This window comes from Physcomitrium patens, chromosome 4 (assembly GCF_059467195.1).
Source record: "Physcomitrium patens ecotype Gransden chromosome 4, ASM5946719v1, whole genome shotgun sequence".
In the NCBI taxonomy this organism is placed as follows: domain Eukaryota; kingdom Viridiplantae; phylum Streptophyta; class Bryopsida; order Funariales; family Funariaceae; genus Physcomitrium; species Physcomitrium patens.
In genome coordinates, this window is record NC_143413.1 from 16,858,568 (window position 1) to 16,881,235 (window position 22,668).

At 37.4% G+C, this 22,668-nt stretch overlaps 4 protein-coding genes across 12 annotated transcripts; 3 read left to right on the top strand and 1 right to left on the bottom strand.

The window, feature by feature from the left end:
- Nucleotides 1-8,473: 8,473 nt before the first annotated feature.
- On the bottom strand, nucleotides 8,474-12,710 carry LOC112281785 (uncharacterized). Its single transcript, XM_024518666.3, has 10 exons — nucleotides 12,496-12,710; nucleotides 11,555-12,064; nucleotides 11,230-11,295; nucleotides 10,933-11,072; nucleotides 10,644-10,770; nucleotides 10,397-10,548; nucleotides 10,148-10,283; nucleotides 9,604-9,688; nucleotides 9,023-9,309; nucleotides 8,474-8,900 (listed from the first exon to the last, which is right to left on the bottom strand). The coding sequence occupies exons 1-10, from the start codon at nucleotides 12,586-12,588 to the stop codon at nucleotides 8,736-8,738; spliced, it is 1,761 nt and encodes a 586-aa protein (XP_024374434.1). The 5' UTR covers nucleotides 12,589-12,710; the 3' UTR covers nucleotides 8,474-8,735.
- A 171-nt stretch (nucleotides 12,711-12,881) lies between these two features.
- Nucleotides 12,882-17,062, top strand: LOC141045358 (uncharacterized). 9 transcript variants are annotated; one of them, XM_090250008.1, is made up of 5 exons: nucleotides 12,928-13,346; nucleotides 13,539-13,587; nucleotides 13,873-14,013; nucleotides 14,195-14,404; nucleotides 14,658-14,796. In XM_090250008.1, exons 2-4 carry the CDS (start codon nucleotides 13,552-13,554, stop codon nucleotides 14,309-14,311), a joined length of 294 nt encoding a protein of 97 aa, XP_090106134.1. In that variant the 5' UTR covers nucleotides 12,928-13,346; nucleotides 13,539-13,551; the 3' UTR covers nucleotides 14,312-14,404; nucleotides 14,658-14,796. The 9 variants fall into 9 exon arrangements, with proteins under 9 accessions (XP_073389867.1, XP_090106137.1, XP_090106134.1 ...); XM_073533766.2 differs by lacking the exon at nucleotides 13,539-13,587 and having other exon boundaries at nucleotides 12,882-13,346; nucleotides 13,873-13,966; nucleotides 14,658-17,062; XM_090250011.1 differs by having other exon boundaries at nucleotides 12,920-13,346; nucleotides 13,873-14,404; nucleotides 14,658-15,060.
- On the top strand, nucleotides 14,489-16,594 carry LOC141045357 (uncharacterized). The gene is made up of 2 exons (XM_073533765.2): nucleotides 14,489-14,909; nucleotides 16,085-16,594. The coding sequence occupies exons 1-2, from the start codon at nucleotides 14,639-14,641 to the stop codon at nucleotides 16,342-16,344; spliced, it is 531 nt and encodes a 176-aa protein (XP_073389866.1). The 5' UTR covers nucleotides 14,489-14,638; the 3' UTR covers nucleotides 16,345-16,594.
- Nucleotides 17,063-19,611: 2,549 nt separating the features above from the next.
- On the top strand, nucleotides 19,612-22,172 carry LOC112281784 (transmembrane 9 superfamily member 11). The gene is made up of 2 exons (XM_073533764.2): nucleotides 19,612-19,735; nucleotides 19,903-22,172. Exons 1-2 carry the CDS (start codon nucleotides 19,619-19,621, stop codon nucleotides 21,907-21,909), a joined length of 2,124 nt encoding a protein of 707 aa, XP_073389865.2. The 5' UTR covers nucleotides 19,612-19,618; the 3' UTR covers nucleotides 21,910-22,172.
- Nucleotides 22,173-22,668: the final 496 nt, after the last annotated feature.

Consider the following 22,668-nt stretch of genomic DNA (forward strand, 5'->3'; position numbering starts at 1 on the left):
ATAAATATTATCATTTTTAACTAAAATATGTTTAAAATTTACCTTATACATTGGTAAAAAATGAAGATTATTACAAGGTACACAAAAGACACATTGATACTAAAATTGTGAATTAATAGTGAGAATATTAATTTTCATGGTTATTGTGATGAAAATTGGACTAAAAATACAAATGATTGTAGTTCTATTGTAAAATATATGTTCTCTATGGGAGTGAAAGCTATTTTATAAAATTACAAGATATAACCACAAATTACATAATATGATGGAAATAAAGTATATAGTAACAAGATATTTTATAGTGAAAGTAATTTGTGGATGAAAACCTTTAGAAAAATTAAACTTGTGTAAATACATTAAACTCTAATTATGTGAAAAAATCAATAGTTTATTGCATTCACAAAGAATCCAAAACACCATTCACAAACCAAACATATTGATGTCTAATACTACTTTATTTGTAAAAAAATTATAGATAGAAAAATAAATATAAATATTATTTTAAGAATTTATAATTTCTTTTGTATTTAATAAAAATCTTAGAAAAAAATAATAAACATCAAAAACATCGGAAATCAAAAAATGTATCCATGTTGTAATATTTCAATTGCTTACAAAGTGTAAATATTAAAGATGATATTATATTACAATAAATAATGTAGAATCCAACGTAGTTAAGAGTTAGATGCTTTCATAATATATATTATTTATAGATAAATAACAAGTAGCATCTAAAATTTAGATGATGGTTAAAATAAATAGTAGGTAAGAATTTAAAAGGATTGCATCAAAAATAAGTTTATCCATATTGGTTCTAGTAGCAACTAATTACAAAAAAAATAGTCTTATTAATAAAAATGTGTTATAGAAGTTATTTCTCAAAGGGTGTATATTGTATTATTGATAAATATTATAATATAATTAAAAAAAATTAAGAAGATAAAATGATATTTAAGTTCAACAAAATAAGATTAATTTTTTTATAAAAATATAATAGCAACAAAAGTGAGAATAAAAATTTAAATCCTAACTATAGTAGGAAAAAAAAAAGTGTAATACTATTATAAATACTATTGAAAGTTAAATTTAGAAAAAATGATAAAAATACAATAAACTAAATGAAAATCTCACATTATATATGTGAGATTGGTCAATGTCTATGTAAATTGTGAACTTTGATCTTTGTGTAAACTTTATTTTTTTAATATATTGTAAGAAATTTCAATAATGATTATTGGAAGATCGAAATTTTAGTAGGTTGGAAAATATTTCTTATATAAAATAGCTCAAGGAAGAACAAAGACATGAAATAAACAAGAAGAGATAAAAATCCTTGGTGATTGGTTGCATGCATCATTGTTTTGATCTAAAGTGAAGCAAAAGTAGAGTTTATAGTGATAGTGATAGATGTTGTCAAGAAAGAGCTTAGTTGTTTCTTCACCTTTGATAGATTTTGTACATAGTACAAAATGTGCCATCTTAGTAAAACGATCTATTATCACAAATATAGAGTCATAAGAACTTGAGATTGAAAGATCCATGATGAAATCCATAGAAACAGAAGTTCATGGTTGTTCTGAAATAGATAATGGTTGAGGAAGTCTGTAAGGTCAATGATGAGGAATTTTTCATCTTGAACAAATGTCGCATGACTAAACAAAGTCTTTCACATCCTTCTACATTTATGGCCACCAAAAATCTTTGGATATAAGTTCCAAAGTCTTATTGTATCCAAAATGTCCTACTGCTGGAAAGTCGTGACGTGCTTGAAGAATACATAATTGTGCTTCTCTTTTTGGAACATATAATCAATCTTCGAAATAGAGTAGGTTGTTTTTGAACTCAAACTTAGAAGTATCTTGGGACTTAGAAGAAGGATTCTTGATATTGTGAACAAGAGGATCAGAAGACATACTTGATTGGATTTATTTCACAAGGATCGAATCAACAGTCAATGTTGATTTCATTACTTGAAGATGAAAATGCTCTGACTTCAAAAGAATTGTTCTTTGTTGATCAAAAGATGCATCTCCTTCTTTTAATGCAAGATAAGAATGCTTGACAAACCTTGTTATTTTTTGGATCGATAGGTGATTTTGAAATCAAACCTTGATAAGGACATGCTCGAATGGACTTAGCGACAATTTAAAATACGTGCTGACATGAAGTACTCAAGATTCTTATGATTTGTATATATAGTGACTAGATTAGAAGCACCTTCTAAATGATGACGCCATTCTTGAAATGAATCTACGATTGTAAGAAGCTCTTTATGGTGGATTTCATAGTTAAACTCAATTACTGAAAATTTTCTAGAATGAAAAGCTATTAGGTGAAGTTTATCATCTGCTCCCATTTGTGATAATATAGCATCTAAAGCAAAGTCTGATGTATTTGTTTCTATAACAAATGCCTTAAAAAAGTTGATGCAATACAAGATTGGTGCAGAAATAAAGGCTGACTTCAAAGTTTAAAAAGATGCTTCAACTTCTTTATTTCACTCAATTTTGTCTTTGTAAGTCAAATATGTAAGTGGAGCTGCAACTCGAGAGAAGTCTTGGATGAAGATCCAACAATAGTTGGCAAAGCCCAAAAAGTATTGGACATCTCTTACCATTTTTAAAATCTTCAAATCCATAATTATTTGAACTTTCTTAGAATCCATCTTAAGTCCATCATTTGAAATGATGTATCTTAAAAAGTCGACTTGAGTAGTGTGGAATATGTAATTTTCTATCTTTGTATAGAGTCCCACATCTCCTAATTTTTGTAATACACGATAAACATGAAGTTCATGTTCATCTATGTTTTTAGAATAGATCAAGATGTCATCCGGATAACAGACAACAAAATTGTCTAAAAACTCTTGAAAGACATCATTTATTAGATGTTAAAAAGTTACCAATGCATTTCTAAGTTTAAAAGGTATAATGTTGTATTGAAAATACCCATTCATAGTTTGAAACTCAGTCTTCCATTCATCTCCTTCTTTAATATGTATTAGATTATATGCTTGCCATAGATCTATTTTTGTATAGATCTTAGCTTGATTCAGTTGATCGAGAAGTCCAAATATCAAAGGTAGAGGATACCTATTCTTGATGGTGATCTTGTTGAGTCCTCAATAATCCATACACATCTGCAATGATCTATTTTTCTTCTTTACAAATAAGATTGGAGTTCTTGCCAATAATTTGGAATAGTGTATGAAATTCTTGACCAGATTTTCTTCTATATATTCTTTGAGTTCAGCTAATTCATTATGTGATAAACTATAGATTGGTCCAAATAGCGATTGTGCTCTTTCTTGAAAGTCAATTGAGTAGTCATAAGAACAATGTTCTAGAAGAGTATCTACATTCTTTTTCTCAAATACATCTTGAAATTCTTCATATTGGCTAGGAATGCCACTTGAAGTCTTGGCATCATTAGAAATAGATGTGGCATAAATGACACAAGACGATCTTTCTTTTGTAGCATGCAAGAAAGCTCTTGCACCTACAAACATAGGTTTAATTGCACTAGATCCATGACTTTTTACTGGATTAATTTCACTCTTAATTATGATTTTAAAGAAGTCAAGGGTATGAGAAATCCAATTTATGGAAGGATTATACTTTTCTAATGATGATAAACCTAAGATGATTGGATTAAAAATAGATTTGATTATATTAAAGATTAGGCAATTACTATGACCATTTATTTCTACATCTATAAGAAGTGTTTCATGAGTAATATCTCTAAAAGATAATAGACGACCATCTATAACTTCTACATGAACAGGTTTGATTTTTTGTACTAACGGTATTTTATGACTTTTAAAAAATTCTATATTTAAGAAACAAGTTGAGGCTCCTGAATCTATCAAGGCAGAGGCTTTATAATTATTAGGTCCTAAATACACATCTATTGTAAAATAATGAGAGGGTTTTGAGGAGAGGATAGGACCTTTATTAGAAATTGTACAAGATTCTAGCCGCACAGTCCCTATTGTAGCTGGACAAATTTGTTTTCTGACACATTATTTTCTTTGACAGATGTATTTCTTATTTTAAGATTTCATTGCTTCTTTGGATAATATTGAGCAATGTCTTTAAATTCTCCATAATATAAGAACAATCCTTCTTGAGAACAACGAGTCTTTTCTTGCTTGACAAGAGGTTTAAAATGTACCACATCAATTTGCATATCCTCTCCTTCTGAATGTATGTGTTGAGGAGATGTTGATGTTGCCATCGAATTGTAGTAACGTTGAGGGCCATTCACACGACTCTCAGATCGAAATTGAAAAAGTTGATTGTTGCATTTTATAGCAAAGTCAATTCCTTGACTCAATGTTTGAGGATCAAGTAAGTTGAACATCAATTTCTTTACATCATATTGTAATCTATAGATAAATTGGCTAATAAGTGTAGCATCATCTCACTTAATATCAGTTGCAAGTTGTCAAAATTGTGAAGTATATAACGTTACAGATTGATTGTCTTGTCACAAAATATGGATCTTGTTGGTTGCAACATGAGTTGTATCATGTTCTCTATACATGGACCACAATTCCACGAAAAATGCCTCTAGATTATCCAATATTGGATCTTGTCATTCAAAAAAAGATGAAAACCACAATAGTGTTAAATCTGAAAGAAGTGTATCAATGAATCCAACTTGTGATCTTGGAGTTGGATAGCTTTGAGGTTGAAGTTCAATCACAAGTTGTACTTGATTGATAAATCCTCAAAATTTGGATCTTGTACTATCAAACTTTTCGGGCAAGGCAAGTCTTGATTCTCTAATACTTGAAGGATGTTCTATCATGGGTAGAAGGACATGATTTGGTGCAGATGTTGAAGCAGCTATAATCATCTCTATATCCTTACTTCTTGCCATTCTTGTTGATCCTTGTAGTGGTAAGCTAAGTTGATGCATAGCAAGCATCAACTCCCACAATTGCTCTTACATTTATACCATTGTACTCTTCATTTCAAGAAGCTCTGCCATAATAAGACTCAGAAAAATATCTAATACGATTGTAGATAAGTAGAAAAAAAGACTTGAGGATAAAAAAAATACTAAGAATAATATCAGTTTAGAAGAGGGTAATCTGCAACTTCTAATATGCTTATATCTTATCATTAGAAAAGAGTAATCCACTCTTAATTAAGACAAGACAAAGCTCTGATATTGTAAGTGTATTCTTATCAATCTGTCAAGGACATGAACTAAAAGATGATGCATAAACTAATGAAATCTGTGTCAAAGAAAGAGTGACAAAATAAAAATAAGGAAGTACGTATATTAAAAGAAATTAGAAAGGCTTATTATCAAAAGATAAAAAAACTTGAGACTCTTGAAACTAGACTAGAAACAAGAAAAGAATTGATAAGAGTGAAGAGAGCTTCATTCTTGTCTCTATATATACTATCTAACTAGGAGCTACATGGCAATGTTCTATAGGACCTCCAATATGTGTTGACTTTGTAGGACACATGCCTTAATTTACAAGACAAGTTTTTCTACGTGTGGGCCACATAGTTAGCTTGGTCTTCAAGCTAACAACATGTATGGTATATGGTCAACTTGTTGACTACATTTCTAATCCAAAAAATCAATTAAACACACTTATAAAGTCAAAGTAACTTCTAAGAAGCTTCCATAGAAATTATTATAGAATTAACTTATTTTTACCTACTTCTACTTACTTCTACCTATTTATACATGTAATTACTAGCTTACATGCATATGTCTGTGACAACTCCATAGCTTTGAACTCAATGCCACTACCAAATGGCTATCGCATCTGTCAAATAGTTGGCTGAATATATAATTACTTCAACGGTATTTGTCTTAGATAGTTGGAAATATTGTTTCATATTGAAGAGGCATTGACATACATCTTCTTATCTTGAAGTCCCACAGTATGTACTATGCTTACTTAATTTCAACTTAGCAAAAATCGACTCCCTTATCCTTGAGGCTTTTATTTGACCTTGATAAGTAACTATCTGGCCTAAGAAATATTGTATTTGAGCCTCCATCTGGGATTGCTCCACCATATCTTCCATACTATAATTTATTCACTAGATTCCACTATTATAATGCCTTCTCACGTCCCAGTTGGCTTTTTAAGAGTAGCTTGTAGGATCTTCAATACAATATCCAGTGTGACTACAACAATTAATCTTGGACTAGATTATGACTATTGAGACACCACCAAAAATAAATAGTCTAATACTCACTCTGATACCAATGAAATACAATTGATCTATTTCAAGTATTTAAGATTGTTCTAATCCATAGCAATATAAAACCTAATCACAACATAGGACAAATTAGACTAGAACAAAATTGAACAAAACTAAATAGAATGGGACACGAAAGACAAAATTGAATAACCAAAATTAAAACAAAACAAAACAAAATAAAAAGATACAAAATCCAATTATATTAAGAGAATAGGTACGAAGCCATATTTAACTAGATGCCTTAAAAGGCCTTGGCCAATCTTATTTATACTTTGTTCTATCACCTTAGACTTTCTAGAATGTTCTTAGGTAGTAGACTCACTTAGATTATTGCCTTAAATTCCTTCTAGAAGGTTCTATGATAGGCCCTATCTAAATAACCACCCTAAACCTTTTCTAGAAGGTTTTATGATAGGATCCACCTAAATAACCATTCTAAATTCTTTTCAAAATATTCTATGGTGGGTCCTATCTAGTCCACTAACCTAGTTTCAATTCTAGAAACTTCCATGATTCTAATTATCTATTCCTACACAAATATCTTATCTATACCTTGTTACACTATGAATCTTTATAAAGGTAAAGAAATCACTTGACATAGCTTGTATTTCCAAGTTGTAGGCTATAAGATTGTGAGTGGTTTTCATGTTTGGTGTGCAAGTGTTTGGAGTAAGTAAGGCATGTAAAATGTCTTTGAGACCACTCTTCATTTGGCATTTCTCACAAGTATATATTATAAGAAGAATAATAGTAAATGCATAGAGAGTAAGATTCAGTTTTTTTAACCTCACTCTCTTGATTGATGGCCAAATTGGCATTAATGTGAGTCAGTTCTTTTCTAAGGTATTTTATAAATTCATAAGCTCCAAAATTCATTGAATCAAAAGGTTCAAAATATTACTTGCTTAAATTATCAAATTTTGGCATTGTGTAGTACTTCCTCAAGGTTGAAATTTGATATTTTGAAAATGCTTTTTTAGAAATCTAGTTATTTGAGGACATGATTATCCTTTGAGCTTGTGCATATAACATTGCATGTAACATTGCATATAACATGTAATATTCAGTAATATTTTAGGTAGAAGATCAATTTGACTACTAGATATGAAGGGCTTAAAACAGCTAAAAGTCTAAGATTGTTCTTACATAATAAGATGTATAACATGACAAGGCAATACCTACATAACATTTGAATGTGAAAAGACAACCAATCACACATGTATATATAACGTCACTTTAATAAGTTTGTCTTGATGTATATAACTTGTTATTTTCAAGAGGTGGAATTTGATACTAATAAATTGATAAGTTAATGCACAATGAATTAAGCAAAAGTGGTTTGCATAGAAGGTTTTGAAGATACAATCAACCAAATACCTTTGGTCCTATAAAGTATGTTTGATGGACCTAAGCTCAAATTCCAAGTTTTTTTTTTTTGAAAAAAGCTCATCAAAAAAATCTTGACTTTGATGCAAAATTCCTATTTTAAACAAAAGACCTACACCAATACTAGATTTGAAATCACACCAATGTTTTAATATTCTGGATTAAATTAACATTAAATGATCATGTCAACCTTGGAGGTGGACTAATGTTAATTCATGAAACAATGCAATATTAAGTTATGTTCAACTGATAAAGTAATGTAACAGACCATAAAACCAAAATACTGACTGAAATGTAAAGAGCCAAATGAAGTTAGTTACATGGAATTGGTGGAAAAACAACATTCTTTTTGAACAGTAAGGTAATGTTAATGTAACATGTCAGGAATTCAACACTGGTAAGTCCTAAAGGATAAATTAGAAAATGCTCATGTGCTGAGATGAAACGTATTTTTGGCTCACAAACATGTCTGAAAAAATGCTTCGTTGGAGTAAGGCTTTCTGTGACAATGGCACAAGTTCAACTAGTTATTAGAATACTCTTTCATGTTATAATTTAATCAATACAGAGAACTTTTGCAATACATTGAGCTCAGTGCAGGAAGATGTTGGAAGAATTGAAGTGGTCCTCTGAAACAGTTGCTGTTAAACAAGGGGAGTACTAACAATAAAAGATAACAGCTCTATTTTGAAAAAAAATCAATCACTTCAGTAAAGATCTTACTTAGGTAGACTTAAACCTACCACGTCTTTCAAATTTCATGCCCTCAAACCAACATTCCAGCATACCACTCAATTACATTCCAGCCCAAACCTGGTCTTGGTGCCACAAAATCTGCCATGATGAAGTATCATAAAAACATCGAGTACTAATCTGTTACTGTAAGTGAGTTACAAACAAAAATACTAAATAAATTTAATGGCTTACTTCTTGAAGAGTCTCCCAAAATAAGGTCAAATCTCAAACTATTTTTCTGGTGAACCCGTCCTGTCCAGGGTGAGCCAGAGTTCATTCAACTTGGTCCATGAAGGATACTCACATTGTGTACATATTCCTTTTGTAATGCACTACCCGTAAACAAAGTTGTAAAATGTTTCTACCCTAGCTAAACTATCTCCCAAGAACCTGATCATGCATGACAGAATCCGGAGAGATTGAGTAGTTTCCGAGAAGTTGGCAAGCATTTTGTGCAGCACGCACAGCTTCTGCACCACGGTTTTCTGTCTGAGAATCTGAAGCCAACCAGCCTTCCAGGATGTGAGCAATATTCGCAATCTGCAGCAACTGTGTCAAGGCAATATACTAGAACCTTTCATTTATATACTATTTTATCAGTTTATGAAAAGTGCCAATTATAAACTAATAATGTGGAGCATTATTCAAATCAAAGAGGATACAGTGGTGAGCTTGGCTTGGCGACCACAACTGGGAGCAACACCCGATGCTCTTTCTTCATCTTCATGCTCGTCCTCATCCCTATGATCATCCAGATCATCCATGAGCAGGTTGGACCCCTCAGCAAACGCAGCCATCAAGCTGGTTTGTTCATCAGATGGGAGCTCAGACTGACTGGCCTGTAGGTGCTGACACACTCTTTGTAAAATGCTCCACAAAGCATTCCGCGCTCCCGAGTCTTCAGTCACTTGTGGCAGTAGTCCTATTAGGTGTGTGATCATATTTCCACCTGGAGGCCAGAAACTCAAATTCAGAGAACATTCTTCATTGAGAAACAAGTCATTAGCTGGGCAGCGCTAGTAGAAACATGGACATAAATGACCCACCAAGTTGAACAAAATTTGGTAACGACGGTCACTTATTCTTGAATTAATCTTGTTCGGTGTCCAACTTCATCCATCTAGATTACCTCAGCAGGTCACAGACCTTATTTCTACTTGCGCAAGAAGTGCAAAACTAGACTATTCAGATGGTAATATAATCGTAAGACGTTTGATTAAAGTATTAGTAGCAACTCAGTTACCTTGTAAAAATTCGAGTATGAGACTGTTTTTCTCTGTGAGTAAATTAGCAATCAAAACTGTTCCAGTAATACCTGATGGTCCAACCTGCAACAGAAACATATAAGCATCCAAGCAGTTGTCGCCATGGCATACATTGCAACATGAAATGCCCGCCTCGGGATTTATCCAAAAGCAATTGTGCGATGTGTGCTCATATTGTACAACATTCAGCTCCCAAATGTAAACAAGAGAAAAGGGACACAGGACGTAGCTAGTGAAAACCAGCACAAACTTGAACTTCACATTATCTAGTAGCTAGGGGAAAAACAACAATTTAGAGTCGGACTTGGGTTATTAGCGTAGTTGCCCGCCAACCGTAAGACTAAAGATTAATGAGCTTAATTCAAGAGCTAAGACAGGTACGATGATAGCGACTACAGTGAGATCCAAAGTATCAATACATTTGCAAAATTTTGTGAATTGATAATTTCGAACTAAATATAAAGCTTCTCTACAGCCAAGAACATAGCAAAGTAACAAGTGCAGCTTCGATTACTCCCTTACCTCGTCCTTATGAGAGAGGCGAATGACCTGACAAGCTAGAGAGAACAGTTTTTGATTGGAGGCAAGTTGGGTGGCAAATTCATCAGCCAGAGAAAGAGCCTCTGCAATTTGTAACACTATATCCAATACAGCATCTCTGCATAAATAAGAATCCAAACACCAGTCAGCATGCACTCAAACGGAGAACTTAAAGGAAAAGAGGACAGAAAAGGGTAAGTAATAAAAATAAGAATAGAGAAACTTTCTGACCCGCAAGTGGATGTTCCTTCGGTGATAGCTGTAACCTCGCCCTCTATGAGATCTGTCAAGAGCTCAGGCAGCCCCATGCGCAGAAGAGTAGGTAGTAGAGCAGAGAATGCTTCTTGCTTGCTGTCCACAATCGCTAGCAGCAACTCAGTACTCTGCAACAACAATAAGAGAAAAATGAAATCCCACTGGGTATGACATAGGTTGAGAAGAATACTGCAAATTAAATGAATCAGTTTGAGAGGCAGACCTTTTCTCGGAGCTGGGAATTCATAGTGTTGTCTGCAATCCACATAATACGTTTCAGAACTTCTTCTTTTTGAAGCGCGTTAATCCAAGCCCCTGCTGCATCACTATGTAGACCTGCACTCAACAATCTATAACAGGCCCGCGACCGTATCACCAGAAATGTAGAATAAATTACAAAGCCGAGTTGGCAACAATGAATGTAAGTAAGATTCCGTCTGTCAACATATGCAAGTTCCTACTATGGAAAACAAAAGCGTTACCGGGAGGCAGTTAAGCGTTACAATAATGACCTGCAGGTTTCACAGAGGCTGGGTGGATCTTCAAATTGAAGCTGCTGTATAACTGTCGGTACTAAGCCCTCAAAATTCACCATAATCATTTCTGGCTTAGTGTGGCAAGCCAAATTTCCAAGTATTCCTAGACATATTTCCTGTTAACTTTTGTCAGGATATGAAAAGACAACCAGTCTGATGAGTATAGGTGAAATTCTGCACCAACTTCCATGCATGGCTTGAACCCAATTCAGAAGTTAACTAAACAAGTGAAGTGAGCAAACGAAATGAGCAGACGAGGTTTGAAGGGCACACCCGCATCCGATCAGATTGTGGGAGGCACAATATGGCCAGCAAGACATCGAGTATGCGATTGTCCACCTGACGTACATATACATCGACAATTTTAGGATGAGTTAATCCAAGCCAGGCCTAAGAAAGACTGAACCCACAAATTGATGCAGATCACCAAATAGAGAAGTTAGGTATTGGATACACACGAATCCATCCCATTTCTTAGCGCACAGACTTAGACTCTTAGGATTCTTGACTGTGGACACATATTAAAGTTTAGGGTTTAGGTTGTTTGAGGATGCCACCTTCAATACGGCCGAATCTGTGCAATATGAGATGATCTTACCAGAAACTCTGCTTGTGTTTCGTTGGCCGCAAGGTCCCAAAGCACACAACCGGCTTCTTCTCGAATCTCTTCCAGCTCAATGGGTCCACTGACCGCCGATTTCTGGGCGGCTCCATCACGAGTCTCCAGATTCGCCACTCCACCATCCTTCTCTTCAAAATCATCAGAACCACTCAAGTCCTGAGCACCATTATCTGTTTCTGGGAGATTCTTAACATCGCTTTCCTTGTGATGAGATGCCCTCAGGTCATTCACCAATCCTTCGGTTCCAGGGTCCGTTGCCTTTCGTGTCAGAGTTTCTGCTTTCTCCCCCACTGCTGCGTCTTCTTTGACGATCTCCCCTGAAACTGCTCTGCATTTCGACTCCAGCTCACTGGAGTCTTGTCTATTACTCAATGGATCTTCCAAGAGGTCTCCGCCGACTTTGGGCGCCGCAGTCTTAATGGGCAAAAGCTGGCGGATGAGATGGATAATGTGGCTGGGGTCAATGGTGCTCGAATACCCGGCAACCTGCAACCCACCAAAACACATCCACTCTTTCACAGGTCCACAATTCGCAACGCATGAGCGCAATAATTTCTCCTCAAAACCCTATTCGTGACAATAATAATGCACAGGACTCGTTGGGCATTGAAAAGCTGGTTTCGGTCTCTAATTAATTCTGGTTCTGTACTTCCAACCATCACAAGTCAAACGTATACGCCAAAACACATTCGACAGACACTCCTAACATTACTTCCCATTCGATTCTTCATAGCTATGCACCCGAGGATAATGTGCGCCAATTTCCAAGCCCTTGTTATTTAGAACAACTCTCTGATTGCAATACTCCGTCAGAGGTATCTATTGAAACCGACGCAAAAGTCGATCCCAAGTCACAGCTCTCGCTGCCAGGATTCTAGAGAAGATGCAAACCTGCACACAGCGAATGAACCGCAAACCTGATCATATTCGGGCTCGGGTAGCGTCGGTGGAAGCTCCGACAAATCGCAAGGAGTGCAAGCAATCTTTTCGCCATCGTTCGTCCGATCCATGGCGAACAAAAATCCCCGCCGCTGCAACTTGGAGAATGTATGCTCCTCGTTTGGTCATTGCCCACTCAACATTTCCAGCTCCATAGCTGTGCACAACTTCAACATCCCTGCAACGATTTGTAGGCGGCACGTACACTGAAAGGTGTACTTACCCCTTTCGCCACCTCACCCTCGCCAGATCATCAATCCGCTTGCGTGGAAACTCCACATCATCATCTCCATCGATGCTTTTCAACCTGTTGCCCACTTTTGGAGTAGCAAACTGAATGAACCAGAGTACCCAAAACGAACAAGAAGGAAGGGAAAACATGCTCCTAAGAATCACACTCTTCCTGGTCTTCTTGCATCAGTTCTCCCTTTCGAAGCATCTTAACCCTATAGCTCAATACATGTAGAAGCTTCGACAAATGTGTGTGCTCCAGCTTCAATGCATTTGCAGATCATCGTGTCGCTGGGCAATGCGAAGAAATGGGGATAACGATTCGAAGACGCATTGAGTCAGTGTAGATGTTAAATTCATTGCTACCTGAAAGATGATGATCTCGCTGGATCAGTAGTGTATACAGCTTCCATGAAAGTGAAGTATGAGTTAAAGAATGATGAAGGAATGGCAGAGAAGAGTGGACGAAATGGCCCAAGGATTGTGTTGGGTCGGATACTGCTGGCATGGTATTGGAAATCGGAGTTTATGGCTGGATTCTGCAACTAGCACAGCAACGCAGCGGGTAGCGAGATGGCGAGGCCTTTGGAAAAACCATGTCGGTGCCTTCTTATCCTGTTTGCCCCAGGTTTATTGTCAGAGTCCTTTGCTATCCCTGGTTCTCACGCGTGACTCTCGGAGACTTCATACTGACAATCTCACAGTCGGACTTGAAGTAATTAATCAGTAGCAAGAACTGGTGTGATGGGTGTTATTGTTTTCATGCCCTAGCTGTTGGTGTGGATTACAGAGACGTGGCGACGATGTTAGAAATTATGTCTCGCGGCATAGACGGCGTGGTGAGCATGATTCTTCCACTTCTGCAGGAGTTGTAGCAGTCGCTCTTCTGACTTGTACTGTTAACATCGCTACAAATAGTGTAGCTATTATCATGGCAGATTCCTCACAGTAGCCAAATTGCATAGGTAATCAATTCTCATGTTCAGAAACAAGCCGCAAGAGACAATTTGTCGCACTAGATGCTGTGAAATCCTTCTGTGCCGTTACAGCAAGGATTGATTACAACTCTGCCAGTATGTGTGTTTCTGCCTCTTGAAAATTTCATGTGCGCTTCTTGGATGCAGACTATTATGGCGGGGGCTATTCGCTGCGCAAATAGCAAATTGGTGTGTGAGCTCTATTTGAGCTGCAGTTCAATATCATGGAGGCTTCGAGTGGGTTCGTTTCTGTCTCACAATCGTTGTCGTGGTGGTGTAGGATCCTTGGTATGGAAGTTGAAGGCTCATGAAGGACCTACTATTCTTGTTTGGTTTGCGTCGATGTTAGGCTGGCATTGAGTATTCTGGTTGTACGGGCCATTGGTTTTCCAGATTGCAAACCCTACATATATAGTACCTTGATTGGATTCAATTTCGGTCATTCTTATAAAGACCACTACTTGGACAGATGAAGTCCAGTTCTCTGTTGAGCTTCCTGTATCCCCTTGTAGCAGCATGGACTACTGAAGGCGAAATATGGTATGACGGATGGACGGATGACAGAGCAACATTTGCTCAAATATAGTGCTGGAATCGAGTTACCTGTCGGCGACTTAAATCTGTCACCCGTGCTTGAATCCTACAGACGCTGTACTTCGTCGCAATTGGGATGGAAGAGGTGCGATTCTAACCACAGGTGTTCAAACGCTTCTGGACCTTCATTGTACGATGTTTGTATGAAGGCAGTTTTGAGCAGGACCGGCCCGCCGATTCTTCTTTACACAAACGTTAAGTTCGTACTTACAATGAAACAAATGTGTGGTTCATCATCGTTCTTACACTTGTTACTTTCTGCTTCTTTTGTTTTGGGGGGATTCATCTCATTTGGAGTGGCGAGAATTTGAGAAGGATTATGAGATTGTGCTGTTCAGAAGTGATCAAGAACGGGTGTAAGGATGCGAGCTATTCAGATCAGTGGCATGCTGAAAAACCTAGACTCGTCGATCGCCGCGCCTGCACCCTCACCCTTGCGAGGCTGGTGGCAGTTCTCGGCAACTGTGTGTCAGGAATTCAGTGTACGTCGTCTCTTTGCCTGAGATTTTTCCTCGGGATATTCTGTTGGAGCGTGTGTTCGGGAACCGGGGCTCACAAAGAAGCTGCGGCGGGTACTGGAGGTCACGAAGGTGGGGCAAGTCATCCTGCTCGGTTTCTGATTGTTTTTGTCTCTTGAATGAACCGGTGTTGGAGGATTGTGAGGAATGATTTGTTGGTTAAGAATGTTGGCATGCATCACTCTTGGACTAAGTAATGAATGAGCCGAAAAATTGACGAAAATAGCAGATTTGGAAACGTATCGTAGGCACCCATGATCTGCTCAACTCTCGCCACACACATGCCAAAACCCTTCAGCTCTTGAATGCATCTCACTATGGCTTCTGAATATTCATTTGGCTTCTCTTCGGTTGTAAGAGACTTGTGCGATGCCTTGGCAAAATTTTGGTTGTGTGATTTGAAAACCCTATGAGGACGTGTTTGCAATCAGCCCATCGACCTACTTCGCAAGCTCAATACCAACTAAGACTTTGTTTCACTTAATGCATTTTTTCCCATGGTTATTGCCTCTGTTCTTGCTCGTGAACCCGCGGCTTGAATGAACTAGCGCAAGAGCAGAAGCAAGCAGTAAATGCGCAAATTATAAAGACATTGTACTTAAAGAAGAGGTCATAGATAAGATAATCTAGGTTCCCCAGTCAGAGTGAGCCCCCTTCCACACAAAGATGCCGTTCTTGTCGAGGTATTTGAGACCAAATTACATCCAAAGAATTCTGCGACGGCGGTGAAGCAAAGAGCGATTCTTATAGACGATATTTGGCATGAAGCGGGCAGTTGATCTATTGATACAGATAGGTATACGAAACGCCTTCTATTAGGATATGTTTATTCAGCCACTGAGGTACACATACTCACTGACTACTCTCCAGTTCAAGTTTACATTCTGAGTGCCGATGCTTCAACTATTTTGCATGTGATTGTTGTTAACAATAAGTATGTGCGTAAAAATTGAATTAGTTTGATTGTGAACACACGGAGTGGGAGTTTTTGTTATGAATGCTATGGTGCAGGGTCTTCCTATAATTAAATAATTCGGTGTGAATTTCAAGTCAGCTATTCACAGAAATATAAACATAATAAGATCACAGAAAGATTCACTCACCCTTGTGAAAATATTTTCAGCAGTATGAACATCTGCTGGCAAGGAAGAACGTTTCCCAAGTACATACCAAGTCCTTCAAGTTGCTTTTGTGACAATGGTTTTGAGATGCTTTACATGACGGTTTGAGATCCTTCACGATTGCAGGTCTTCGTGGTTCAGGGACGTTTCTGAAGCGCCGGATAAAGCATGGTATCGATTGCGGAAAGACTAAACAAGAGGTTATTTCATTTCATATCCTCGTCATGTTAATGACGCAGCACTTAAAATCCCCAATGAAATTTTGTGAGAACTCTGACGTTGGATGTATCGAATTAGGTGTCCACAAATCTAACCCCTGCTTAGTTTCGAAGGTTCTTTTACGGAGCTCTATCCACCAAACAGATTTCAGAGCCACGGTTGTATAGTCGTGTTCAAAGTGCGAGCCACTGCAACGTGTATAAAACCGTTCAGCTACCATGTTTGTGGAAAGTCCTCTTAGTCATGGTTAAGTTGCCTCCATGCTTCGCAATTGGCACAAGCTGTTAGCGTGTCTTTGAGCAATTCTATCTTTGACTCTTCAACAGGAGTTCTCAGTTACACCGAACTTCTGGTGCGTTCCTCAAACTGTAAAACGTTTTTGACGATTCAATGGATTGTACGTCAAGATTCACAGGTTCTACAGTGTACTTAGTATGTTTTCTCTCACATAATGCTGAACTTGCATAATCTCTAGACTCTGGCAGGTTACCGAAAGACCTCAGTGCAACGACCTCTGCTCAGACGAAACCTGTGGAATGATACCAGGAACAGTGAGCTATGTATGCCACAGGAGATCTCCGCTTCACTCTGCTTGTCTTCAATCAACAGTCTGATGTACCTTGGTACCCCACCTTGCTAAACAACTTGTTGACCCGCCTAGCATATCTTCAATCTGAACTAACAATCTGATCTTACATTTGTTTAGCAAGGTGTGTTAGCCAGTGGTTAACCCATCTAGTTAAATTAAACAACTTGGAAGCTAATCTAATACTAAGCGCGTCACTAAAAGAAGCAGGAGGCAGGTGTACTGTGAGCTTCAAAGCTGTTTCCTATCAACATTTAGAGAACACCCACTTCAGGTTAATATTAGTTTTAATTGTTTAAGTCATATGTATGTGTTTATGAATGTATGTCTTATGTATTAAAATCGTATATCCTGTTTGTGCTTGCTGAAAGAAAAAATCATCCATAGTAACAGATACCATTTGTAGAATTTTTTAACCCTCCAACACAGTTTCCCTCCATTCATTTTTGAAAGATGGTCTTTTGCTATTTTGTCAATGCACAACTCCTTTTATACCTATTTGATCGTTTATTCAAGTAGATTGGCTACTTTTTATTATTAATGAATATTTTCTATTTATAGGTTCTAAAATTACCAACTTGTGACACTTTCTCAATGTTATGTTCTCTAAATTGTTTTTAAAGAGTGATTTTAAAGGTATATGTTGAAATTTAGGTTTTTCTTTTTTCTTTTTTATATAATCATTTTGTGATGCTGTATTTTTATTATTATTTTAATGAATTACAGACTCTAAATTTGAAGCATATTTATTTGTTTTACAAAAAAAAAAAAATTAAAAGAAAGAACATGGATAAATCAAATAAGCAGAATAATTGAAAGTGACTTTATGAGTAAGGTAATGGATTTTTTGAGTTTCATTATTCCAACATATCATTAAAGGTATCATGTATTATAATTACTACAAGAATAATCATTTCAATATTATTTCATGAATTAAATATATAATTTATTTACATAGGAGATGTTTTCAAAGTGTAGGTTTAAAAAACTATTATTTTATTAAAAGTATGTGTATACATACAATGTATGTTTAGAATTTTGTTTTTTAATATATATTATAATTTAAAATACATCACAAACCAAAACTAAAAACTTACATAGTTGCATTTCATATTTTTTTTCTTGTACTTTATAATTATATTTTAAAGATTTTATTATTAATATTATTCATAGATATACTTTTTTTTAAAGTATTTTCAAATAGATTGTTTAGTTTAGTGGATTTTCATCCACTTAATATTTTTTAATAATTAACTTTGTTAGTATCAACTAAAGTTTAAAGATTTAGGTGGAGAAACTCCCTTGACTTGATTTTCTTCTCAAGTCAAGTCTTATGAGTGGTTTTGAGAGAGAATAAGTTATTGTTATAAGATTTTGCTTGGCTATGGTGATTAGCCTTTAAGTAAAGTTTTAGGATTTTGTTTTATACACACTTGCACTATTGGATTCCTTCTTAGTGCTATAAAAGATAGCTTCATTTAGTAGTATTTAGATTTTCCATCTTTCCTTGAGAGTGTGTTTCTTGAATATTTGTATTTGGTATAGATAGCATACTTCATGTTAATTATTGATACTCAATTTGTTGTGTATGACAATCTTTATTTATGTAAAAAAATATTTTTATTCATTTGATATTTTATTTTATTTTTTATAAATTTTTTTAGAGTTATTTTATTTTATATTTAATATTTATAGCATTATAAGTTTGATAAGAAAAAAATAATGTGCCATGATACTTGACTTTCACACAAAACTCTACTATCTCAAGTATGTCTAAATAAAATAAAAAATAGAAAACTATGCATGAAAAAAATGAAAATTGTTGTATGGGACAAATTAAGAAGAAAGTAAAATATATGAAAAGATAGAGAAAAAGAAATAATTCTCTTCCAAAGTAAAGTTGAAGAACCACCACCATTGCATCAAACTTAGAATTATTTTTAAGTTTAACAAAAAGAAATAAAAGAATCCTTGGTTTACTTGAATAGCCTCTATCTATATATCTATATATATATATATATATATATTCTTATATGTATAGATTATTTTTTATTCTATTTTCATTCATATTATTTGTTGGTAGTAGTATTAGAAGAAAATAAGAGAACAAAGTATTAGAGACCATGAACATAATTGCATATATAACACACACTAACTAACTAACTAACTAACTATATATATATATATATATATATATATTTGTTCAAATTACAAACATTCATTAAATATAAAATAGAGATAACTTGTATGAATATATATATATATATATATAGAAAGGAAGGCTGTAATATGAGTATGGCAGCTCCGTCTTAAACTTATAAATTTATCTTCTTCCTTTATAATATACAAACATTAATTATTATTATTACTTTTTGTGTTTTCAAGTATGTGGCACAATATTTATTATTTTAGCAAAGACCACATGTACTTTAAATCAAACTATATTACATGAAATATAAAAATATATATAAATATATATATAAAAATATTAAAATGACCCACCCATTTACTAAATCAACCCATCCTATGGTGGAGAGTAATGGAGAATGAGGGGGGGGTGGGAATAAAGAAGGCTAAAAATAGAAGGTGTAGGGGCTGGGAACAAAGGGGACAAAGATGAATTCCATGATTGTATGATGGTTTTGGGAGATAATCCATTTTCCTTATGATGGTTACAATAGAGTGGGTTGATTTAGTAAATGGGTGGGTCATTTTAACATTTCTCTATATATATTTTGAACTTGTGATATATTCTATGTAGAATCCATGATCAAGGCAATTGGTCAACACAGCGAGGGCCCAAGAAGAATCCCGAAAGCGACGACACTTCGATTGACACCTATATGGCCACCTCGATGCCCCTCCGCCCCGCGAGGCTGTGCTCACGGCTTGTGAGCAGCAGCTCAGTCAGGGAGGGGCCGTGCATCTTCTGCCCCCTTGCTTCGTGGTCTTGTGGTACCACCCTTGTATGTGTGCGTGCCTCCTCCCTCCCCGCATTGCCTCTCTCTCCCTCTGTTCTTGGGCTTTTTGCTGTTGTTATTGTTGTTGGGTTGTGGAACTGGCTCGTATCATGGTGCGAGGCGGTGGAGAATCGGCTATGGTGTCGTCTAGCCCTAACCGGGATGGCTTTGTGAAGCAGATCAGGGGAGGAGGAGGAGCCATGGATCTGAAGGTGCGCGTTGGGGTTTTGTTAGTTTCATTTCTTGTAATGTTATTCCCTCCCGTGCAGGCGTTCTACTTGCCTGGGACTTACTTGCATCCGTACAAGAAAGGGGATAAGCTGGAGGTGAAGGTTAATTCTCTCACTTCCATCGAGACGGAGCTGCCGTACTCGTATTACAGCCTTCCTTTCTGCAAGCCTCCGGAGGGTATTCAGAAAATGGCGGAGAATATTGGGGAGATGCTGATGGGTGACCAGATTGAGAATTCCCCGTATAAGTTCCAGATGAAGGTGGACCAGAAGGATTTGCTGGCGTGCGTGGCGCCTCCCCTAACCGAGAATGACGTGAAGCATTTTAATCAGAGGATCGATGACCTCTACCAGGTGCACTTGATCTTGGATAACTTGCCTGTGACGAGGCTCACAACAGCAGCCAAGGAGCCGAACAGTCAGTTGCGGTGGACTTGGTCACCAATTGGGTTCAAGTTTGATGACAAGCCGGAGCATTTCATTTACAACCACTTGGAGTTTAAGGTCTTGGTGCACCCTTACGACAAGGACTCTGCATCGGGGGCAGTCTTAGGGACGGGGGAGGGTTTGGACACCATGCCTGCTGCGACGATGCAGAACTTGACTGGAACATACATGGTGGTCGGATTTGAGGTCGCTCCTTGCAGCGTCGTCCGCGATGCAAAGGCCGCGAAAGAGCTGAAATACCAAGGGCTGCTCCCTGCCTCGGATTGCGATCCCAATAAACCTCACCAGGTCATCAAGGTGGGGGAAGAGATCGTGTACTCATATGACGTCGTGTTTGAGGAAAGCAACATTCGCTGGCCGAGCAGGTGGGATGCATACCTGAAGATGGAGGGGGCGCGTGTGCACTGGTTCTCCATTTTGAACTCGCTGATGGTCATTTCGTTCCTTGCTGGAATCGTATTTGTGATTTTCCTGAGAACTGTGAGGAGGGATCTGACGAAATACGAGGATCTGGATAAGGAGGCTCAAGCGCAGATGAACGAGGAGCTATCAGGATGGAAGCTTGTCGTGGGTGACGTGTTCCGTGCACCCGAAAACCCACAATTGCTGTGCGTGGTAGTTGGGGATGGTGTCCAGATCCTGGGAATGGCCGTGGTGACAATTCTGTTCGCTGCGATGGGATTCATGTCCCCTGCCTCGCGAGGAATGCTGCTGACAGGCATGGTGCTGTTGTACATGTTTTTGGGCATCATTGCCGGGTACGTAGCTTCGCGAATGTGGTGCACCCTGAAGGGCGTGAGGGACGGGTGGAGACCGATAGCGTGGAAGACGGCGTGTTTCTTCCCCGGAATCGCATTCACAATTATGACAGTGCTGAACTTCCTCTTGTGGTCACGTGACAGCACGGGTGCCATCCCCATCTCTCTATATTTTGTGCTGCTGTTGTTGTGGTTCACCATTTCGGTGCCGTTGACTCTGCTTGGAGGCTACCTGGGTGCGAAAGCGGAGCCGATCTCGTTCCCAGTGCGAACGAACCAGATCCCGCGAGAGATCCCACCGCAGCGGTATCCTTCATGGCTGCTGGTGCTTGGCGCGGGCACGTTGCCATTCGGGACCCTGTTCATCGAGCTGTTCTTCATCATGTCGAGCATCTGGATGGGACGCGTGTATTACGTGTTCGGATTTCTATTTGTGGTATTGATCCTTCTGGTGATTGTGTGCGCGGAAGTGTCGGTGGTGCTGACGTACATGCACCTGTGCGTGGAGGACCACAAGTGGTGGTGGAAGTCGTTCTTCGCATCGGGGTCGGTTTCGTTGTACGTGTTCCTGTACTCCATCAACTACCTGGTGTTCGACTTGCACAGCCTGGCTGGACCAGTGTCTGCGGCTCTGTACTTGGGGTACTCGCTGCTGATGGTGATCACGATCATGTTTGCGACGGGTACAGTGGGATTCCTGACGTCTTTCTACTTCGTGCACTTCCTGTTCTCTTCGGTGAAGATCGATTAGAGGATGTAGATGTCTCTTGCAGTCTAGGCTGTGATTGCGATTTGGGAGACTTCGCATGTAGGTTAGGATTAGTTCTTTTTTTAATATATTTTTGTGGAGCTTATCTTCATCCTAGTGTAGGATCAGGCAGGACTCCTTGTCAGAATTAGGAGTTGTTAGAACAAGCAGAGAAAAGTGGGTGAACATTGTTCGTTGGCGTGATGTTTGAAGAGGTTAGCCGATGTATCAGTTAACATAAAGATAACTTCTCAATTTCATGCGAATGACTTGTCGCGCTGGCGTGATTTTGAAACGGTGGTTTAGGTCGTCGTCATACACATGCAAAGGAAAAGAGGGGGATGGTTCACTTCCACCTTGAGTATTTAAGTTACCGAAATTCCTTCCCGTTGTGAGCTTAGCAGTCGTAACGTACAGATTTTCATGATTGCTACCTGTGAAAAAAATGACTGGTCGGGTCATCTCAAGAATCTGGTCCCGCAAGCCAAACACATCATCCGTCGCCACCTAAGTGTCGACAATACAGTGACTGCCAAAACTGAGTATGAAACCAGGTTGGTCAAATTCAACAGACAATGTAGATAAATTGGGTGTAATAAAAATGAAACCAAAAATTGCACAAGATTACCATTGCAGTAAATCATACTTCAATGATGATTGAAGTCTATTACACACATTTCAATGGTGATTGAAGTCTATCACATATGCATATGCAAGAGAAATTAAAATGAAAGTTCCAAAATTCAGTTTTGCCCATATTAG

Bases quoted from the DNA above. Each gene is read 5' to 3' on its own strand.
- LOC112281785 (XM_024518666.3), bottom strand. From the start codon at position 12,588: ATGGATCGGACGAACGATGGCGAAAAGATTGCTTGCACTCCTTGCGAT. The intron at 11,296-11,554 runs GTAAGATCATCT...TATGTACGTCAG, and splicing joins AAACACAAGCAGAGTTTCTG to GTGGACAATCGCATACTCGA. The intron at 11,073-11,229 runs GTGTGCCCTTCA...AAAAGTTAACAG, and splicing joins CACAATCTGATCGGATGCGG to GAAATATGTCTAGGAATACT.
- LOC141045358 (XM_090250005.1), top strand. From the start codon at position 13,185: ATGATGAAGGAATGGCAGAGAAGAGTGGACGAAATGGCCCAAGGATTG. The intron at 13,347-13,872 runs GTCGGTGCCTTC...TCTTGGATGCAG, and splicing joins GAGGCCTTTGGAAAAACCAT to ACTATTATGGCGGGGGCTAT. The intron at 14,014-14,194 runs GTATGGAAGTTG...CTACTTGGACAG, and splicing joins GTGGTGGTGTAGGATCCTTG to ATGAAGTCCAGTTCTCTGTT.
- LOC141045357 (XM_073533765.2), top strand. From the start codon at position 14,639: ATGAGATTGTGCTGTTCAGAAGTGATCAAGAACGGGTGTAAGGATGCG. The intron at 14,910-16,084 runs GTGGGGCAAGTC...TCACGATTGCAG, and splicing joins GGGTACTGGAGGTCACGAAG to GTCTTCGTGGTTCAGGGACG.
- LOC112281784 (XM_073533764.2), top strand. From the start codon at position 19,619: ATGCCCCTCCGCCCCGCGAGGCTGTGCTCACGGCTTGTGAGCAGCAGC. The intron at 19,736-19,902 runs GTGCGTGCCTCC...TTTGTGAAGCAG, and splicing joins GTGGTACCACCCTTGTATGT to ATCAGGGGAGGAGGAGGAGC.